The sequence below is a fragment of the Phycodurus eques genome, chromosome 22, assembly GCF_024500275.1.
Source record: "Phycodurus eques isolate BA_2022a chromosome 22, UOR_Pequ_1.1, whole genome shotgun sequence".
NCBI classification, from domain to species: domain Eukaryota; kingdom Metazoa; phylum Chordata; class Actinopteri; order Syngnathiformes; family Syngnathidae; genus Phycodurus; species Phycodurus eques.
This window is the reverse complement of record NC_084546.1, coordinates 3,905,910-3,926,691: the sequence shown is the minus strand read 5'-3', so window position 1 is coordinate 3,926,691 and position 20,782 is coordinate 3,905,910. Positions and strand designations below refer to the sequence as shown.

The 20,782-nt window shown below is 43.1% G+C and overlaps 1 protein-coding gene across 7 annotated transcripts in view; it reads left to right on the top strand.

Annotated features, from left to right (window-relative positions):
- Positions 1-20,782, top strand: part of chchd3a (coiled-coil-helix-coiled-coil-helix domain containing 3a) — a 47,596-nt gene that overhangs the window by 14,017 nt on the left and 12,797 nt on the right. For 6 of the 7 annotated variants that reach the window (XM_061668289.1, XM_061668288.1, XM_061668283.1 and 3 more), the window contains exons 6-8: positions 8,547-8,561; positions 9,501-9,584; positions 14,507-14,577. In XM_061668289.1, the coding sequence (XP_061524273.1) occupies positions 8,547-8,561; positions 9,501-9,584; positions 14,507-14,577 (170 nt within the window). The remainder of the gene's footprint in view (positions 1-8,546; positions 8,562-9,500; positions 9,585-14,506; positions 14,578-20,782) is intronic. The other variant, XM_061668284.1, reaches the window with a different exon arrangement.

Here is a 20,782-nt window from a genome sequence, read left to right as displayed (position 1 = left end):
TTCTCTGTGTTTTTTAATTGAATGTGAATTGACCTGAAGCCTGTTCTCCACATTCATTGCCGCAGAAAACATTTGTCATTGGTGGTAGTTGCTGTTGACTGTGCTATTGATTACTCCCCCTCACCACCACCACCAAACTCATTAAGATACAGGTCATGACGAGCCCTGCAACCACATGCATTCTCTCCTCTACTTCACGGGCAATAAGAGCCACGATGTGAACAGTTATGCCTCCCCATGCTCACCTATAACAGCCATAACCTCTGCAGCCGCGGCCCGAGCCAATTACAATTGTAGGCATGCTGGTGTGTTGCCGCGCAGGCAAGCGTTCAAACAGCGTGTCGGATTTAAATTCAGCTCATTGGTTCAGGATCTTATTGCAACTGATTTGTACCACGCCTGTTAGGCAGCTTAAAAAAGTAAATAAATGAATACATAAACGCACGATTATGGAGAACATTCCACTCAGAGAACCTGAAAATGGAACACAATCTAGAATTGGCATGCCTTTTGGACCTTGCTGCAAAAGAAAAGGACTTTTTTTCATACTATTCTCACAAACTTGGAAGCATTGAATTGTCCAAATTGCGAAATCTAAGGTGAATTATGCATGAAACCAGGAGGTGCCAATGATAAACTAGCATTACTGCTGGTTTAATACAGTACAGTGTAGCCCAACTGGGGCTCAGTGGTAGTACACGTCCACCAGGCCTTTCTGCCACCACCAGTCACTCCCCTTCCTCCCTGACAAGAGGACCCATCCAGCAGGTCCAGCTACTTGTAATTGAAACTTCACAGGAGTGTAGGCAGGGTTGCGGCTTGTCAGTCACTCTGGTCGGCTTCCCGCAGTTCTGTTGTTTCTGCTTGCTCAGTGTCAGGGTTCACATGTGTTCTGCCACTCATGGACGGAAGCTAATAGGCAGATACACAAATCAAGGCCAAAGGAGGTCAATACTAGCAAACATTTCTTTGAAATCAGTAATAATGCTATACCTGTACATTCGCATTAACGCACTCTGTTCTTCACATACCAGTGTTAATTGAATCACGGACCCTCCATCATGCACTACCTTTTTGATTTTTAATGAATTCGGCCCACCCAAACTGGTCCACTGGCCAATCCATCACTGGTCACACACGGGCTCTCACCTTAAGGCGGACTTTTCAATCAAACCCAAAGTCATCAATCTTTCTGCGCTCCAAACACTAGCCTGGTCTACCTGTGTTATTCCAAAATGTCTTCTCTTGATGCTTTACATGTCATATCCCGCATTTTAGATCAGCTTAAGTAACATAATCATGTACAACCCCAATTCCAATGAAGTTGGGATGTTGTGTTAAGCATAAATAAAAACTGAATACAATGATTTGCAAATCATGTTCAACCTATAGTTAATTGAATACACTACAAAGACAAGCTATTTAATGTTCAAACTGAGAAACTTTATTGTTTTTAGCAAATGATCATTAATTTATAATTTTATGGCTGCAACACGTTCCAAAAAATCTGGGACAGGTGGCAAAAAAGACTGAGAAAGTTGAGGAATGCTCATCAAACACCTGCTTGGAACATCCCACAGGTGAACAGGCTAATCGGGAACAGGTGAGTGCCATGATTGGGTAGAAAAGGAGCTTCCCAGAATTGCTCAGTCATTCACAAGCAAAGATGGGGCGAGGTTCACCTCTTTGTGAACAAGTGCGTGAGAAAATAGTCGGAACAGTTTAAGGACAATGTTCCTCAACGTACAATTGCAAGGAATTGAGGGATTTCATCATCTGGAGAATCTGGAGAAATAACTGCGTGTAAGCGGCAAGGCTGAAAACCAACATTGAATGCTCGTGAGCTTCGATCCCTCAGGCGGCACTGCATCAAAAACCGACATCAATGTGTAAAGGATATCACCACATGGGCTCAGGAACACTTCCAAAAACCAATGTCACTAAATACAGTTCGGCGCTACATCCGTAAGTGCAACTTGAAACTCTACTATGCAAAGGAAAAGCCATTTATCAACAACACCCAGAGACGCCGCCGGCTTCTTTGGGCCCGAGCTCATCTAAGATGGAATGATGCAAAGTGGGAAAGTGTTCTGTGGTCCGACCATCCAGACTGTTATGGACGCAAAGTTCAAAAGCCAGCATCTGTGATGGTATGGGGCTGTGCTTGTGCCAATGGCATGGATAACTTACACATCTGTGAAAGCACCATTAATGCTGAAAGGTACATACTGGTTTCGGAGAAACATATGCTGCCACCCAAGCAACGCCTTTTTCATGGGCATCCCTGCTTATTTCAGCAAGCCAATGCCGAACCATATTCTGCACGTTACAACAGCGTGGCTTTGTTGTAAAAGAGTGCGGGTACTAGACTGGCCTGCCTGCAGTCCAGACCGGTCTCCCATTGAAAATGTGTGGAGTTTAAGAACTGTAAATCACTTGGCAACGCTTTAATACATTATTAATGTACACTCACTACACACTAGTTGTTAATGTGAATTCTCAGATTTTTATTTTTTTTATTTTTTATTTTTTTGCCCCCCCAAGATTCACGTCAAATTGCCAAAAAGACCAATTAAAACTTTTTTACCCCAGATCAAGTGTTCTATTTTGCAGTTGCTAGGTATGCAAAATTCTGCCCCACCGGACAGAAATTGTGCCCTCCAGCATGCTGTATGCACTTTCTTTACACCCTCTCGTTGCATCTCCATGTTTCTTGCTGTCGTGATTCAGATACAGAGGACTGGACTGGGCTGATAACGTGCTGACAATTTAATTTCCTCTGTATTAAAGGAGACTTGCTGGGTTTTGAATTGGTGCCCCTTGGTGGTATTAAAAAAAATCCTTTAGAATCTTTTTTTTCTCTCTCCATAGATGATGGGAACATTAAGGGTGGAAAAAAGCTTCTTGTGTGTTATCTTTTGTATGTCCATTTTTTTTAACCCTCCTTTTTCTCTCCCACGCTCTATCTTGGAAGGAGTCCACTCAACTGTTGGCCGGGCTGGCGTTCACCCTGATCAGGGTGTCCTGCCCACAAACCGTGCCTGTATTTGGATTAGACGGGAGGTGAAGCCCTAATTGGCAAGCTCTTTGCTGTTACTCTACCAGCACCTGGCCTTCACCATATCAGCTCATTGGCACTGTGAGTGGGTATCAGTTAATTTGACATAGAAGCTGAAAATAGTAACAACTTCACCTCATGATTACGTCTGCTATTTACATCATGAACACCTGAAAGAATGAAGAGTTGAACTTTGTGTGCACATTTGTGCTTCGCACTTTCGTTGGACCCTCTTGGCTCTTTCATTTATGAATAGCTCACTGCCTTCCCCCTCTCGGTTCTGACAGGAGAGCTGTATCAATTAGTGGGAACTGAATGCTTTGGTGCAGCTAATGGCGGTTGTGGCACAGATTTTGATTGAACGGTGTGGAAAACTTTGACATGGAGAGAACAGAGACAAAGTGGTGTCGAGGAGCCTGTGAAGAGCTGAAAATTCTGGATGATATATGTGCAGGAGGTGGCAAGGGAAGATGGGAAATAAATCGAGACGCCTGGAAAAAGCAGACAAAATAAAGATTGATTTGGGTCTGTTTTTAAAACAACCTACAATTACTAAACAAACCAATCTAAAACTTTTAACAAATGTCAAAGGAGATTAATGTAAGTACGCCACTGACTTCACAAGCAGTTATTCTGGGAAGTAACAGGGTGAATATAATGGCAGGCAGGTTAGAGGTGACCCCAAAACCGTTGACATGGATTTGATAGACAGATGCTGGGGTGGACTGTGAGCTCTTCAACAGACCTCAAGGACCACCTGCTGCAGCGTACAATGAATATGCATGAAAAGATTGCAAGAATGTCCACTGCATCATGATCACACAAGGCGACAAACACATGGAGCTGGGTGACGATTCCCATGCTGCAGGTGTACATGTGCAAGGCAGGCAATGCACATTCATCCAGCAACACATTCTGACGCTGTCTGTTCTCTGCCGTGCATTTTCTCACCCCCTGTCTTGCCTCGCCTTCTACCTGACAAAGGTTGTCCTCTTCCCTCCAGCATTCGCTCTGTTCCCCCGAGGGTGGGCCTTTGTTGTCCAAAGCCAAGTGGCCCTCCCTCCACTTTCAGGTCAATTACTGCGTCCTCTACCAATGTCCTGTGGAGGAATTTTCCGTCTCTGACTCAACGCAGACAACAACCTTTCTCCGTACCTCCGCCACTTTGTTGTACCTGTATCCTGATAATCTGTATTTGAATTTACACATATCAGAGAAAACGTAATTTGTCCTGAAAACAAAGTTATTCGATTCTTGTCTTCTTGCCTTTTTGTTGGTGAGCATGGTTACGCAAAACATACCCAACTAATTTCCACAGAACTGTGCATTATGGAGCAGGAATTAGCCAATTTAAAATTTGGCCTGGCTCTACTTTTGTTCATGAAGAGGTATATGTCTAATATATGATTGTGTACAATTTGGTACTGATCCAAATTATGATGATGATTATTATTATTATTTTTATTTTTTTTTCTAACCGAGGTGGAGTTCTACTCTATTGTCTGCAATGCTACTCTAGCTTTCCCTTTCAACGTAAAAACACCACAGTATAATCTCCTTACATTTATCGGTTCCCCTTTTTCCACCTTGTTCCTGTTGTGCTTTCGATCTGCACCCTGCTCCTTGCATCTTGGCTGACACCTGCTTACATATGCCCCCCCATGTCTTGGTAATAAAGGTTTAGCGCTTCGTATCTCATTCGTGCGTGTTGGATGTGACAGATGAGCAGGGACCTCCAGAGGTTGCGCTCCCCTGGGCTCACGACAAAGGCAAAGGCTCCAAACTCTAGACGATCAATCAATTAGTTTCCACTGCAGGCTTCCGATCGGCCAATTAATCAATTCGCAGGTCCAGCAGATGTTGTCGCCGTCCCTCAGCAAAGCAGACACCAATGCAGTGGCACAGTCGGCGTCTTCAACTAAGGCCGGAGGGCTTGAAGTGTCAGGGAGTAGAAAGGAAATTGATTTTTCATGTTTCTACCAGGATTTTAAGCTTTGTGCTCTCACAACCCATTTATTTTCACCAGAGGATCATTTCCCCCAGATGCTCTCCCTCCTTTCCTGAAACTATCCTTAGAGGAAGCAGCCACAGTTATCTCTGATGTGATTATTCATTACCATAAGCTCTACTGTTCTTGCTTTCCGCAAATGAATGAGCATGTTTTTGAGACCTCCACAGATTTTGGGGAGAATGCAAAAAAGATACAAAGTGTAAGCAAGCTGTCTCAGGATCATTAAGCTTTCACTTGACACTGTGGGCAAAGTCAGTGAGGTCACAACTCCGCAAGGACACTTCATTTTAATGTGTCCACGCACATTCATCGAGACACCAATGAGCACCACCTACATATTTTGCCCTATGACCTTTGCCCTGGACTCTTGGTCCTTGTCCTCGACAGGTTACCATTCTGGGTGGTTGGATCATTGCTCACTGTGCAAAGAGATCCCGAGGGAGAGTCATTCTGTCTGAAGCCTGAGGTGGTGATGGCTTCATCTACCACAATACTCCTTGGAGCCCTTGTTTGTTTCAGGAGTTTGCAAATACTGACATGGAAACACTTGATCCAGGCTTTGGGGTCTTCTAAAAGCAAGAGAGTCGATAATTGCCTCATTAATTGACAATGACCAACTTCAAAGCAGCATCTATAGAGCGACTGCTTCTGGCAACTATTCCGTCTTGATTTCTGCAACACTTAAGCCATATTTATGTATAATATTGGTACATTACAATGAATTGATGCTTTACATTGGCTATCACTCTCCCACCCTTCCATCCCCCTCCCACTTCTCCCATGCCACCTACACCTCGACCATGCCAGTTAACACCAACGCACAGTCACATTGTGCTGCTCTTTGACCACCCCCACACCCCTAACACACACCCTTCTCCTGCTTGTTGGAGCACACTGGACACCCCCAGGCCGTGGCTTTGCTATGACACTGTCGCAAAGCTCTGTGATACATGGGAGCAGCCCTGACCTCGCTGTTTTGCAGCACTCGTGTGGATGTCATGAGGGAGCATTGATTGGGATGTGTTTTCTGACAGGGCTGAGTCGGACTGGAGTGGGGAGGGGCAGCAAAGTACACCAAGGTTATGGATGAGGTGTTGTTAGTTAATGCGACAAGATTTGATTTGTGCCCTATTGATCTTGGCACCCTGTAAGATTATTTTCATCGAGTGGCCACTCAGTGTGACTTTAAGTCATGTCATTATATCAAAGTGCAGATGGCTTCATCACTGAGGCGTGAAATGAAGACTGTATGCAGAATTGCCTTGAAGTCGGTGGTGAATTGTTTTCATTTACATACAAATTATGGTTCTTGTCATTGGTGATCCTGAGAAGACTGTTTTCCTTTCGGTTGGCCTTTTTTTTGTGTGTGTTAGAGAACCGTAAATAGGGATGGGAGCAAATCCATTGGGGAACCAGACTTGTCTGACATGGCACAATCCAGATGCGTTCATCATTCTGCCGTCCTCCGGCTCCTCGCTTCACGACTCAAACTGCGGCACTCGGCTAATTAAAAAACACGATTGTCCTTAATTATTCACCGGCTGGCTAATTGATATTCACAGAGGCGTTCACCTCGCCTCAATGATCTGTTTAATCTGACCACCATGGTTGCAGTTCCATTGCCTTGTCACCCTGAGCCATTGTGCTACTATACCTAATAGGAACCCAGGAGAGGATGGCCACAAGTTCAGGGAGACATAAGTTTTCTCGAGGTGGTGATCCTCTTTGAGTTAAATACTGCAGCCCTCTTTCTCTTTAAATGCTGCTCATGTGTAAATTCTGTCTTTCCAGAGGCGATCTCCAACCCATCATGCAGATTGTGTTTGCAGTGGTAGAGACCTGCTTTGTCCAGGCTCAAAGTGGCATAAAACAAGGCTTCTTCATTCCTGATAAATCACCTTTTATTGTCCTCAATCTGTCGCTTCCCCACCCTCAAATTCACTTCCATGGCTTCCGCTCGTCTCATCTTTTGCCTCCTCTCATATTTCTTCTCTCAACCCTCCACTCCTCTCCTCCTCTTCATTACAGGGACAAAAGGTGCACGGGCAGTGGTGAGGTCCGTGCTATTGTTTGGCCTTTAGCGTGATTAGATTATCTTTTAAAGTCCGCTGAAAAGAGGCAATCACTTGGAAGTAATCCTGACATAGTGTGCGCGTCGGGGCCTGAATGTGTCGTCAAGGAGGCTGGCCGACATGCCCGCCAGCAGATTTAATGCGGGCGCACAAGAAAAACCCCAGGGTGCTCATTTTCTATCACAACCTCTCCTCCTTTAATGGCACCTTAAGTCTCGCCTTCAGCACACATTTATCTCCGCCTGCCCGCCCGCCCTCTGTGGGTACAGCTGCTCCGGCTGCTGTGTGGATCTGTGTGTGTGTGTGTGCTTCGGATCAGTGTCTGAGGTTCTGTTTGTGTCCTGCCATCTGAGTGCATCTTTTGTCTGCAAAGCTCTACGTCTTCAGGCCCAACATTGAGCTTCAACACGCGTGTTACTGCTCACAAAACCCCCTTGCAACTACGTCCATGTTTGTTTTTATTTGGTGTAAAGGGCGGGCTATTTTACACTGCCTGGCTTTCTCGCCTCTTTTTCCCCATCTTATGTGTGTAAGGTACCGATGTGGAGTTGAAGTCGACTCTTGAATGCCACTCATCTAATTATCTGAATTCATGAAGCCGCAGCAGCTGTGTGAAGACTGCAATACAATGTCCCAGAGTTCTGTCTGAAAGACAAAGTATAATAAATGCTGTTACCCCTTTGATGCTCCAATTTGTCGGGAAAGCGGTGTGAAAGGGACTCGAGTCACATCATACCATACCAGTAAGCGAAGTAATTTGCCTGTTTGCATTAACATTGAAGTCGGACAGTTATGTCGACCAATCAAGGGAAAATAGCATGTCTAGCACCACCCTTCACAAAATTGAGCCACAGTGGTACTGAATAATAGGGTGGTTTAAGTCAGATATTTTGGGACCCTTTACAATGAAAACACAATCAAATGTGTTAAGGTAGACGAACTGAACTACCGTTCAGCCTCTCTGTGACGACATCGGTCATAACGCATGCAGCTCCACCCGCAGGTGAATGGAGTATTGGAACACAGATGCTTATCAGTGCACAGTGAAATTGGATGGGCTAATGCATTTTTTTCATTAGGTGTACTTCCGTCATTATCTCTGTCTCCTTCAAACAAAAGCGCTGGCTTGAAGGCCTCATTTGCATTGCTGTTATCCTCTAGAACAGTCCTCCTCAGTCTGTAGGTATATGACATTAATGCATACACATGAAGAAGGGTATAGGTTATATAAAGTACAATATGTGTAGACTGAGAGAGAAAGGACTTTGTCGGAGGTTTTGAAGGCTCAAGTGTGAATAGGAAACATCTCCAAAAGAGATGTTGATAAAAGTTCATGGTTAAATAAGGCATTCATTCAATATTCTTTTTCTTCTTTGTGCCCTTATTTTCTTTGCTTTCTAATCAGGAGGTTGGTCTTCGGGTAAGTCTTTGACAATTTCCAATGAGAGTGTTTTTTGGTTTTTTTTCCATGGTGGAGCCAAGCATTTCTTTTTCCACTTGAGTTTTGTCAGCTGTTGCACATCAATGGCATGCGTATTTCAACTGAGGCCTTGAAGCTCACTGCTTGATGCTTCAGTGTACCTTGTTCATTCTGTTAAAAAAAAATCTGTATCTCAGAATACCACATTCTCCTTTTACGACTATTTGGATGTTAATCGAAACTCATAATTTCAAGTTGTGTTTTTTTTTTTTTGCAAGAGTACATTCGAAAATGCAAGTGAACTGAGAGTTCTAATTAACTTCATCTTCCAATCGATGCATCAAACACACCACTGTGTCAAACTCCGATATGAAACTGTCAGCACTTAGCTTTCATAATAACTATTGTTAAAAATGGCAGTTCAGATTCAAGTAACCTTCACTTAAATGGCAGTTTTTTTTTCCTTTCTGCAGCGCGAAACATTCACGTTTTCTTTCTTTTTTTTCCTCTGTCCTCTACTATCGGCCGTACGTTTGGTAGTGAAGGTCACAAAAGAAAGTAAAGCTCAGCTCAGTAAATGTATACGGCTGTAGTGCATGTTCATACCGATGACTGATGTTATCCTTTTGTTATTCTATGGCTTTGACTTGAAGATTCAACCGAAAAGTAGAACGGCCATATTGCTTTCCTTTCTGGCACTTTTGACTTTTTTTTTTTTTTTTTTTTTTTTTGCAAGCATTATCAATTGATAAGGTTTATCACAATTTAGTTTATGTATACTGTCAAAAAGACACGAAGTCATTATGCTTTTGCCTTAATCACACATGCCTTTTTTCTATCTGAAGCTGACTAGTATGTTTTATCAACACCTCACTGAATGTGTGTGTGTGTGTGTGTGTGTGCGTGCGTGCGTGTGGTGTGTGTGTGTGTGTGCTGAAGGCTAAGCAGTTGGAGGCTAAAGAGGCCGACCTAAACAAGCAGGATGCTTTCTACAGAGAGCAGGTGGCTCGGCTGGAAGAGAGGGTGAGTTTGCAACATCAACAAAAAAGAAAAAATGAAAATCCTGACTACACTCGGAACCAGGAATGGCCTTCATTGAGTCAACTGGGCACTCAAACATCGAAAGGACCTACAGCATTGGTATTACTGAGTTGCAAAGGTAGCTTCATAGACACAACTAGAGGCTACCCATTTTGCGCACCTTCCACATAGTTGCCCTCACAAAAGGTTAAGCAAATGTCATAGTTTCACTGCTTTAGTGGCCATTTTTTCACTTAAGCTGTAAATGTACGACCCACCTTTCATTTTTCTTTTTCACCATCCCCTCTCTTCACATCTGCCTCAAGGACGAAGGGTGAAATGTTATTCTTCCCTTACATTCTTTTCTTAATTCTGCCGAAAATGACACTATACCGCCCCCACCCCTAACCCCGTGCTCCAAACTAAATCCTGTGCAGATGGGTACAAGGTTCTCTATCACATTGTGCAAATGGCAGCTCCTTGCCAAGCAGCTAAAAGATGCAGTACCTGCAAGTCATGGTGCAGGGTCAACAGCGAGTCGAGTACACGCTCATGCTGCTTTCAAATCCCACAATAAAGTGCCTTGTTGATATGAGCAATTGTCACCTTCACGGAAGAAGGTGGAAAAACATTGCACAGCCAGATACACACATAAACAAGTTTCAGTTGAATCATTGGAGAATCATTCCCCATTTCAGCCCAAAAAGTTGAGATTTTTCCATTGAACTTCATATTCATTGTACAAAGTAGATTTTATGCTGTTAGAGATGCATATTGGTGAAGCTCTCATACTTTTTATAAATGAACTGCAAGCAGACAGTGTACTGTGCATGCAAACAGCAAAATATGTGAGCTTGCTGACAGGGTGGACATTTTTGGCTAATGTTAGCATTTAATGAGCACACTTCACTCAGCAACATGATTCAGTAAGCAAGCTGACAGTGTACTGTTTAACTAATATATTTCATATTTCTGAAGGTTTTTCATATCAACTGATATTTCTCTATGACAGAGGGGACAAGTTAAGATTGACAACATCCAACTACACAGATAATATGAGAAGAATTACTAAACAGTGTAAATATTTATTTGGGAACTGTCCACAATTTCAGTCTTCCATAGAAGAAGGACAAAATGCTGGTTGTAATGTTGCTGAAAATATCATTTTTTTTTTCAAAGGGGAAGTTACTCCATAATGACAAGATGGACATCAATTTCAGGAACACATGCAAAATGTTCAATATGATTATAAAAATGGAATATACATGATGAAAATCACCCGTTTTATCAAGTAACGTTGTGGCCAATAAAATTATTTAAATGTTTTAATTTGTTATCATTCAGTTAGCAGAGCTGTTCCAAAATCGCGTACACCCAGTGGGAATTTTTTTTTAATAAAATGAAGAAAACACAGACTTACCATTGTACTGGTATGTATGCACACTTTGGGCCACTTATGATAACACCTCAGAGTTTAAATTTTCTGCTACATTTTCATCATGAGTGATTCTGATGAGTACACCAAAGGCACTTAATAGTGATATTGACCCTGAAGCTCTTTATTCGACTAATGTTCTGAGAAAAAAACAACAACAAAAAAACCACGATTAAAAAGCACCGTATAGCAGCATTGGCTTGAAATTGGTTGAAAAGATGAGTGTCAACTAACAGAGAGGCAACCATTCATCAGCCACCTTGGCCTTTGATCAATAATGCGCGGATCAAAGTGTCAACAGATAACCTTCACACGCCAGCGCTAGGCTAGAAAGGGAGAATAATAAGGCTTGAAGGGGGGGAAAAAATTTTGAGAATTCAGTCATACGTTTGGATCAAGGTTTGTCTGAGGTGCCCACTGCGCCTCTCAAAATAACAGTTTTGGTTAGAAGTGGCTGTTTTTCGAGCAAGAATGCAGCAAATGCCATTTTGAAACTTATTCACAGTATCTCCCCTCACCATTCTTTGCCCTCTGTCTTTTTTACCTCAGGCTGCTCCCAACATATTTCACTCTCGTGGAAAAGTAGCAGAGGAACACAGAGCAACACAGAGCGAGAATATAAGCCTGATATATATTGCACGTCTGTTCCAATCCAACATGGTCATTCATCAGAGAGGCTTCCAGTGACAGGCCATCAGCGCGCTCGCAGACAGCTCAGGCTGCTGCCTGCCGTTGCTGCCTCTCATTGGGCCCACAGCGAGCAAATAGCCTCTGAAAACAATATCTATATATTTATTACATCTTCACTCAATACCTGCCCACTGTAAAACAATCTCATATTTAACAATCAACTGGCCTGTGTTTTCTTTTTCTTTTTTTTCTTTGTTTCTCGTATCAGCATTTTCCCTCCACACCGCATGCTAATTCTACCTTTTTCCACAAGGTATTTTTCTTATTTTCTAGCTTTCTTTTTCACCTGGTGTATTGATGAACTTGGATTTATTTTTGCTCCCCCACGGAGGACGACGTTAGTGGCATGAGTCATATCATAGCAATGGTCGTGCATGACTGAAATGAAATTTTTTTTTTTTTTTTTTTTTTTTTTTTTATTAAAAGTCATGTTATCTTCATAATTCTCAGGTAATATTCTCGTTATGAATCACATCTGAAACGCGTTCTCATGAAAAGTTGTATCCCTCACTTCCCCTTGCAGGAGTGCACTGTGGTGCATGGTGTGGTTCCTGCTTAGCTGCAGATATGTGCCAAGAAGAAGCCATTAGCGCCTGCAGTTATTTGGTCCCCGTTCATTAAAAATGGCTCGTTCCCCTCACAATTAAGCTAAAGGATTTATTTATTTTTAATGCAGCTTCTATCTTTTCTATATCACACCAGTGCATTAGCGGTAATGACTTCATTTGTTTTACGACACCCCGTCCACTACATCCAAACCAAATATTTAATCCAGTGTTGATCGCAATTGATTTGTTTGCAGGGTAAACACATCCCGGGGTTCTGTTGAAGTGGTGACGCAATTCCATGGCAGGCCCTTAAAATGAGCCTGTTTTAATCATAATGTTGTCGGATTTTGTACGGAAACAGACAAGCACTTGAAAAAGCTTACTCTTCAAGCAATTGTCATGCAAATAACATGCCCAATTAACCGCTACCTGCTTTAAATTCATGCAAAAATTTAACACTGTAGCGTTTGTGAACGTCTCAAAAGTTTTTGCATGACTTTCTAATAAATTCTCTTCAGATCATTTGAATTACCGTATTATTATTATTATTATTATTATTTAATTATCCTTTGTGATCCAAAATGAGTATTGTCCCTCTTGGCTGGTAAAGTAGTTTTGTGCATTTGTGTTGCTCTCCAGCCACCACGGTATGGCAGTTGCACGCCTCGAGGTGCGTATGTGTTGGCGCATACATTATTTGTGTATTGAAAGTGCCAATCACTGTCGCTGGAGGCCTTTTGTCTTCCCAGATGGATTAGTGCACTGATTAGTGCCAACTCTGCCATTTAGCAGGTTTTACTACTTTAAACTTAGTATTCCAGAGCTCTTCCTGTCCAATGGTTCAACTTCAGCACCTCGGATAATACTTTTTTCTTTCCACTTAAGGGAGTGCTCCAAAAATCAGCTTTTTATCTGGAGAAAAAAAAAAAAAGCTTCCGTCTAAATCCCTTTTCCCGCGCTCCTGACAGTTTCTTTGTATAAAATGAGAAGCACTCTGTTCAAGGCCAAGAGGGCACAGATACAGCATGAGCTTACAAGTTAGCTCTTTCTAACTTTCCTTAGTTTTAGTTTTCATCCGTCAAATACAAAACTGGAGAACTCTTACTTTGGCTTCTAATGTATTTACATTTAGCACTGAAACAGCAGCTAATAGTATATTTATTTTAAGCTTAAATACTTGGCTGTGGGCCAAGTCATGGTCTACCCGGGGAACAGAACTACAGCTACTAAGGCTATTCAATGAAATGCAACCATTAATCAATTATCAATTGAGTTTTGACGAATTAATGAACGAGCAGACATCCATTTCACCTAATGGGGGGAAAAAAAAAAATGACCCAGTTTGACTCTTACGCACAACTCAAGTACATACACAGGTGTGAAATATGTGAAATGCAATTTACGATGTCACAAAACGGGCCTCATCTTTTTTAATTATCAGGTACAGGTATCCCACGTGTGTCGGACCATTTTTCACAATTGTCGTGTCTCATCTCACATCGGCTCTCCAACATGGGTATTGATCTTTTTTTTTCTTTTTAGCAGTGCAGCTCATTCCTATTGATCTTTTCTAAATGATGATGAATGTCTTCCTTTAAGAGAAGGTTGAGCCAGTACGGATACAATCCATCCATCCATCCATCCATCCGTCCGCCCGTACATCCGTACGTACGCTGTATATCCGTTACATACTGTACCCTCTACTCGCTGTACACCTCAGCAGTTTAAAAGACTCATTCTGGATTATTTTGCAGTAAAACATCTCAAATCTCTTTATCCATCCACTCCATCAAGCCATCCCTTGCATTTTACAACCTCCCGAGTCCCTATTGCTCAGTCATAAATGTACACAACGGCCAGCCAGGGCAAGGGAAGCAGACTTGCCTTGAGTAGTATAAACGTTGCAGTAGGGTTATATGACCGTGTTTGAAGAAGTAATTCAGATAGAGTGGCCACCCGACGGTTTCATTTATGACGGGCCCACTGACGGGGGGGATTTGACCCGGCGTCTGTACACTGTTTACTACAATCCTCTGACATTGCATGACTGCCGCTTGTTGTTGTTCCAGTTGGTAATAGGCCTGTCCTCACAGTCCGAGTTTTACCACAGATAATGTGGGTTCTATTTTGCTGAAGTGTTTCATTTTGCTTTTATTGCTTTTACCTGAAAAGTAGACTTAACATGGTTTTGTTTAATGCACATTTTCAGGAAGAGTAATTTGGACTCTAAGCTTGTTTGTTTTTGTCTACAGAGTGCTCAGTTCTACAAGGTCACCACAGAGAACTACCATAAAGCCGCTGACCAAGTGAATGCCAAGTTCAAGTAAGTCCCCTACTCTTATTCCGACTGCAACACAGGGCTATGGCGCTATCCAAAAAGGACGCATTTATCACAATTCCGGGCCTTATATTAAATTATGCAAACCACATTCTAACCCATGGCTTTCAATCAGGGACAGCATTAGTCTGGGCCATTAGCTGATATTGATGATGCAGCTGAGTGATAAGCCTGATAGCATGTTGATGATAGCTGACGGGGCTTTTCTTGTGCTCGTGGGCTTAATGGGCTGTCTTGTAGGTAGGACAATACTTCTTAACCTCTTAAACTGAATTAACAAAGTCCAGCACTTGGGTTGACGCATCCATCCATCCATCCATCCATCCATCCGTTTTCTTCCCCTTATTCTGGTTCGAGTTGCGGGGGCAGCAACTTAAGCAGAGAAGTTCGACTTCCCTCTCCCCAGCCTTTTCATTCCGCTCTTCCAGGGGGATCCCAAAACGTTCCTAGGCCAGCCGAGAGACATTGTCTCTCCAGCATGTCTTGGGTCTCCTCCACCTCCTCCCAGTGGGTCATCCCCGGAAAACCTCACAAGGGAGGCATCCAGGAGGCATTTTAAACAGATGCCAGAGCCTCCTCATATTGCTGAGAAGCAGCTTTACTCTGAGCCCCTCCCCGATGACCGAACTTCTCATCCTATCTCTTAAGGGGGAGCCCAGACGTCCAGTGGAGGAAACTCATATCGGCCGCTTGTATCCACGATTTTGTTCTTTCAGTCTCGACCCACAGCTCGTGACCATAGGTGAGGGTGGGAACGTAGATCGAGCGGTAAGTCAAGAGCTTTGCCATTTCATCTCAGCTCCTTTTTCACCACAACAGACTGATAGAGCATCTGCCCATTCTTCCCTCACTCATGAGCAAGCTACTTGAATTCCTCCATATTGGATAGGATCTCATTCCCGAGCTGGAGATGGCCCTCCACCCTTTTCCGACCGAGGACCATTGCCCCAGATTTGGAGGTGCTGATTCTCGTCTCAACCGCTTCACCCTTGGCTGCAAACCGCTCCAGCGAAAGTTGAAGATCGCAGCTTGATGAAGCCAACAGAACCACATCATCTGAAAAAAAGCAGAGATGCAATACTGAAGCCATCAAACTGGACCCCATCGTAAAAGTTATGAACAGAATCTGTGTCAAAAGTCCAACTTTCACTGGAAATGGATCCGACTTACTGCCAGCAATGCAGACCAAACTCTGGCACCGGTCGTTCAGGGACTGAACAGCCTGTACGGTCCACACATATATACTTCATTCAGTATAACGGTAAGCCTTAATTGCTGTATTGAGGCCATTAGATGAGGAGGTAATACCAAACTGGCGTCCAAGCAATCATGGATGTAGCATGTACCCAACACATGCATGTAACCCAAGTACTTGAAGTATCTCTCCCTGTCCTCGTTCCATCCGTCTTCTTAATAAGAGGCCATTAGACTCCATCGTAATGTAGGCAAAGTGGATGAGGAGGCCGCGAGTGGTGGGGCCAAATTGGGCCCCGGCCCTCGGGAGGCCGAGTTTATTGTGTTAGCTTGTCATTAGCCAGTGCTAACACTGGGATCATTGTCTCCCTGAGAAATGTTGGAAACTGATTAGCGTGGCCCACCAGGGGTGTAGCGCTAGACTTGCACAGGCTGGAGCTGAGACTTCCCAAATCGCATTAAAGCGAGAGGAGGGGGGAGGAGAAAAATCACTCACTGCAATAAAATTAGTGCCAAATGACAGCCGCTGACTGCGAGCAAACGTGGGCCCTAACGGGGTGGGTACTCATGTGATGGAGGCATGTGTACAAAGACTTTCGATTGGCTGATTGGATTAAAGTGGGTGCATTAGGATGGGTGTGACTGGATTACAATGTCGAGGGGGGGTCTCTGTGTGCATATGTGTGTGCTAATGAAATGTCGAGGTCTGGTGGTACACGGGATGCAGTAAGGGGATCAGAGCGGCGGGTTAATTGGCTATAATGTGGCGTCTTTGGCCTGAGCTTGATCATCTGTAAGCGTCGTGGTTGTGAGCACCCGATATGATGTTGGCTGTTGGGTCTCCCTTTGAGAGATTATATTCTATCTGTGCAGAGACTCGGCGACCAGAGTTGTAGGGGTTGATTAGTGTTGGTTAATATGATAGTGTCAAAGGTTTGATGGTGTTCATCAACTCGAAACGGTAAGGGTGTAACTGTACACCAGAAATCCAGGTTCAGTACATAATTGTATGTGGAAACTCGTTACATCTCGTTTATCTGCTCTAATGACCTCTAATCTACATGAATCCACCCCATAGGGTGAATTCATGGATGTCAATGTAACTACTTTCACATTTTGCAGGTACAATTGTGCCACAGTTACCCAGTCCCATCCCTTTAGCAACACTATGGAAAGGTAATTGAATAAAGTCTATCTCAAGGAAGGGAGAAATGAAAATTGCTTCTAGAACATGCATCTCAACATGTCAATAAGCAATCCATAACAAAACCCATCGTATGCATTGTACAAAAGGTGTTCTGGGTTTGTGCCCCGCAGCGTCCAACAGGAAGCTTTCATTCCAGAGGCACAGTGCAGTCATTTTCCACGGTGATGTTAAAAAATAAATGAAAGTGTGAGAGGTGCGGCCTCCCGGGAAGCAAGGGTGTGTGTATAGATGTGCATGTGCGCTAATGTAGTTGTTTGTTTTGGTGTGCGCTGCAGCTGCTCCTTGCCATTTTTCTATTCCCGCCAGAGTATGATGGCGCTTTCCCAACTGAAACGAGATGAGCGTCACTCTGACCTCATTACATCCTCTGGCTTTCATATGACTGTTGGAAAGAAGTTTTGTCATTTTAAAACTTTATACAGTGACATACAATTGCAATATTGGGTTGGCTGTAGGTACTCAAAAGTCTCGGAAAGGCTGTATATTCCCATCACATTTGCTTGCCTTGGTGTAGCAATAAAACCTCATTTGTTTTGCTATAATATGCCTCCTCTGTGCTTTATAAAATATCATCTCGTATATTGCGGCAGTGGTGTAAAACAGCACCTCTTGCAAGGTTGAACAATCCTAATTTGGATTAATTATATTTGTATACAGGGGGTCCTCAGTTTTACAACATTCCAAGTTCCAAACAGCGCATGGCTTAAGAAGGCACACTCAGTTGCCGCTCTACTCAGTGGTTCATTTGATTATTTTATATTTATGGCATAGAAGGGTTTTTAATGTAGCTATTTACTGTAATCATGACCTTTCCACTGCATAAGCATAGGTTGGTGATATTATATGGTGTCTTATGACTTACAAACAATTCGGAATGCTGTCGTAGACAGAGAACAACCTGTACACAACATTCATAGAACCATACTGCCTGTGTATGCCTGAAGTTCTCATCAAGATTCACGCATTAACTGAGAAATGGAGGAAACTTAGAGATTCATGCAAAGGTAACAAAAGTGAATTGTTCCAACTTTCCACAAAATGGAGTTGTTATTTTGTTGTTCTATAATCCTCTTACTTCAGGACCTACACTGATGAAAACACAACATGCTTGACAGTATCAACTACTGGGAGGTTTAGCCTAAAGTTGCTCCAATACGATTGCGTGATCGGAAATCACGTAATCTTTCGGTCTCGGCTGAAAAAGATGGGCTTTTAAATTATTATTATTTTTTTCGGTTTCATGCAAAATAGCCACAAGCTTTTGCACTTGTCCGCAGTGCATTAAGGAAAAAGAGACATGGAGTGAGATGTGGAAACATTTTGCTTCCACGGTCGACACGTTCCCATCCCATACTACAGATACAAATACAGATCCTACAATACTCCAAACTGAACTAAGCCTGCAAAGCCGCACAGACCACAGGAGGCAACAGTATGGCCAAGCGGCATAGTCAAGAGTTCAGAGTGCGACAGGTTACCAAATGTGATGCATGTACGACTTGCCTTCAAATTGAAGTCTAACCAGTATGAATTATTTTGTAACAAGCAAACTTGTGCCCCACTGGATTCATTTGACGAGGCAATCAATAATTGTTTTTTTTAGACGAGCGGAGGCGAGCACTAAGCAACCAACTATGCAGCAACATTGAGTCATATTTAATTGAGACACTCCTAAATAACAATGTAAATGTATTATTTATGGACGAAAACAAATGTGCTCGTAACTGAATAAATTCAAAATAAAAGCTTGAAATTGGTTCTTAAATTTGATCTTGGAAAAGGTTTATTAACCATGTTTTTAAGATTATTGGATTTTAGTACCCAATTTAAATGTTAGCAAAATAGGCACCCAGGAAGCCGCAATGCATCAGCTTGCTTTTGTAGATCTTTGCTGCACACTTCTTACATACACTCACGCAATTCATGAGAGATAATGTAACAACAATGTACGTTCTTCACACCATTTTTATGTTTGGGCGACGGCAGATAAGCGCCACCGGTTTCCTGCGGAAAAAGAGCCCGTCTTACCCCCTGCATCTGATTTATATGCCGCCACGTTCGCCGCTAGTTGCTTTTTTTCTTCGGCTGATGCTTTATCGCACTGTCCGGCGTCTCAATGCGTGACCTTTCCCGCGTGGCACGTATGGAAGGGTGCGTATACGGCACGCGCATCGGACTCGGCGTCCCAATGGGGCGAACTGCCAGGCTCGTAGGAAAGTGAAAGATGAGAGATTATGCAAAGCGCTTGAAAGAAAACGGGGTCCTAAGCTTCCTGTCATTGCTAACCTTTTGGCGGAGCTTCTTTGCTCACTTTAACCCGACTCCCTGTTGAATTAACGTCGCGAATGGTGGGGAATGAATAGCAACGGAAGTGTTTTGTAAGCCTCCGCCAGACACACGCCTCCGCCATGTCTTACCTTGATGTATGCATTTGTATGGAGATCAGACCGCATTGTTAGGCCTTTGTGTTTGCAACTGATTATGTAAGTGCGCAACATTTCCAGGTTGGCCACAGAGAATAGGAGCTCATTTTTGTCTGTCACTTCACTGTCGCTTGTCTCCTCCCTCTAGGCTACAAAAGTTACTTTGTCTATTGTTTATTTAATGTCTCCCTTGAAAAGATTCTTTTTCGCTTCCTCCTTTTTTAATTTAATCCTGTTGACAATAACAATAGCCACAATCCTCACGTTATCTCAAGGTGAATATAAAGTGATTGTCGCGTTTGTGTAACGCTCCCAAGGAGTGCATATTTTTCATTTTAGAAAAAAACTTTTTTTAACTTGCTTGTGGCAAAGTTGGTGCTCACTACGGACAAAATAATAAACTAATTGATCATTAAGAACTCTGTCAATTGTGTGGAACTGATTGTTGATTATCCATCCATTTTCTGAGCCGCTTCTCCTCACTAGGGTTGCGGGCGTGCTGGAGTCTATCCCAGCTATCATCGGGCAGGAGCCGGGGCACACCCTGAACTGGTTGCCAGCCAATCGCAGGGCACATACAAACAAACAACCATTCGCACTCACATTCACACCTACGGGCAATTTAGAGTTGTCAATTAACCTACCATGCATGTTATTGGGATTAGGAAGGAAACCGGAGTGCCCGGAGAAAACCCACGCAGGCATGGGGAGAACATGCAAACTCCACACAGGCGGGCCCGGGGATTGAACCCCGGTCCTCAGAACTGTGAGGCAGACGCTCTAACCAGTCGGCCACCAGTGGCGCCGATTGTTGATTATTCGAGGCAAAAGAAGAAGAGAGCAATTTACTAATCCATCGCTTTAATTTAGTTGGATTTTATACAAAAAGGAACACTAATTAGGAGAAAGCTGACATATTTCCACCAACATATTATATCCACTCAGCATTTATCTCGATTCCTATGTGGCCTTCGTTTAATCGTTTTTTGTTTGTTTGTGAGTTGCTGAAGTAGAAATCCAAATCCAAAAGCGCCCAAATGAGTAAAAAATTAGCCTTTAAAATGTAAATAAGGTGTTGAGCCAGGGCTTTAACTTCCTTTTTAGTTTAAGTGATAAATTGCCATGCCTCTGAAATGAGCGAAGCAATTAGTTGTTGATTATGAAGCAAAAACTTTCACTCAGCGAATTAATTAGTCAAGATGTCATTTGGAGTAGTGAAGTCGTGGGCCGATGTCGCACAGTGGCGACCTCGCTGTCAGGTGAGGTTTAAGCCTAATTTTGTCACCATGGCAACCGAGGAGCTAGTGGCCAGCTATAGCGCCAGACGTCAATGACACCTCTAAAAGCTCTTCTCGGGGCTGCCAAA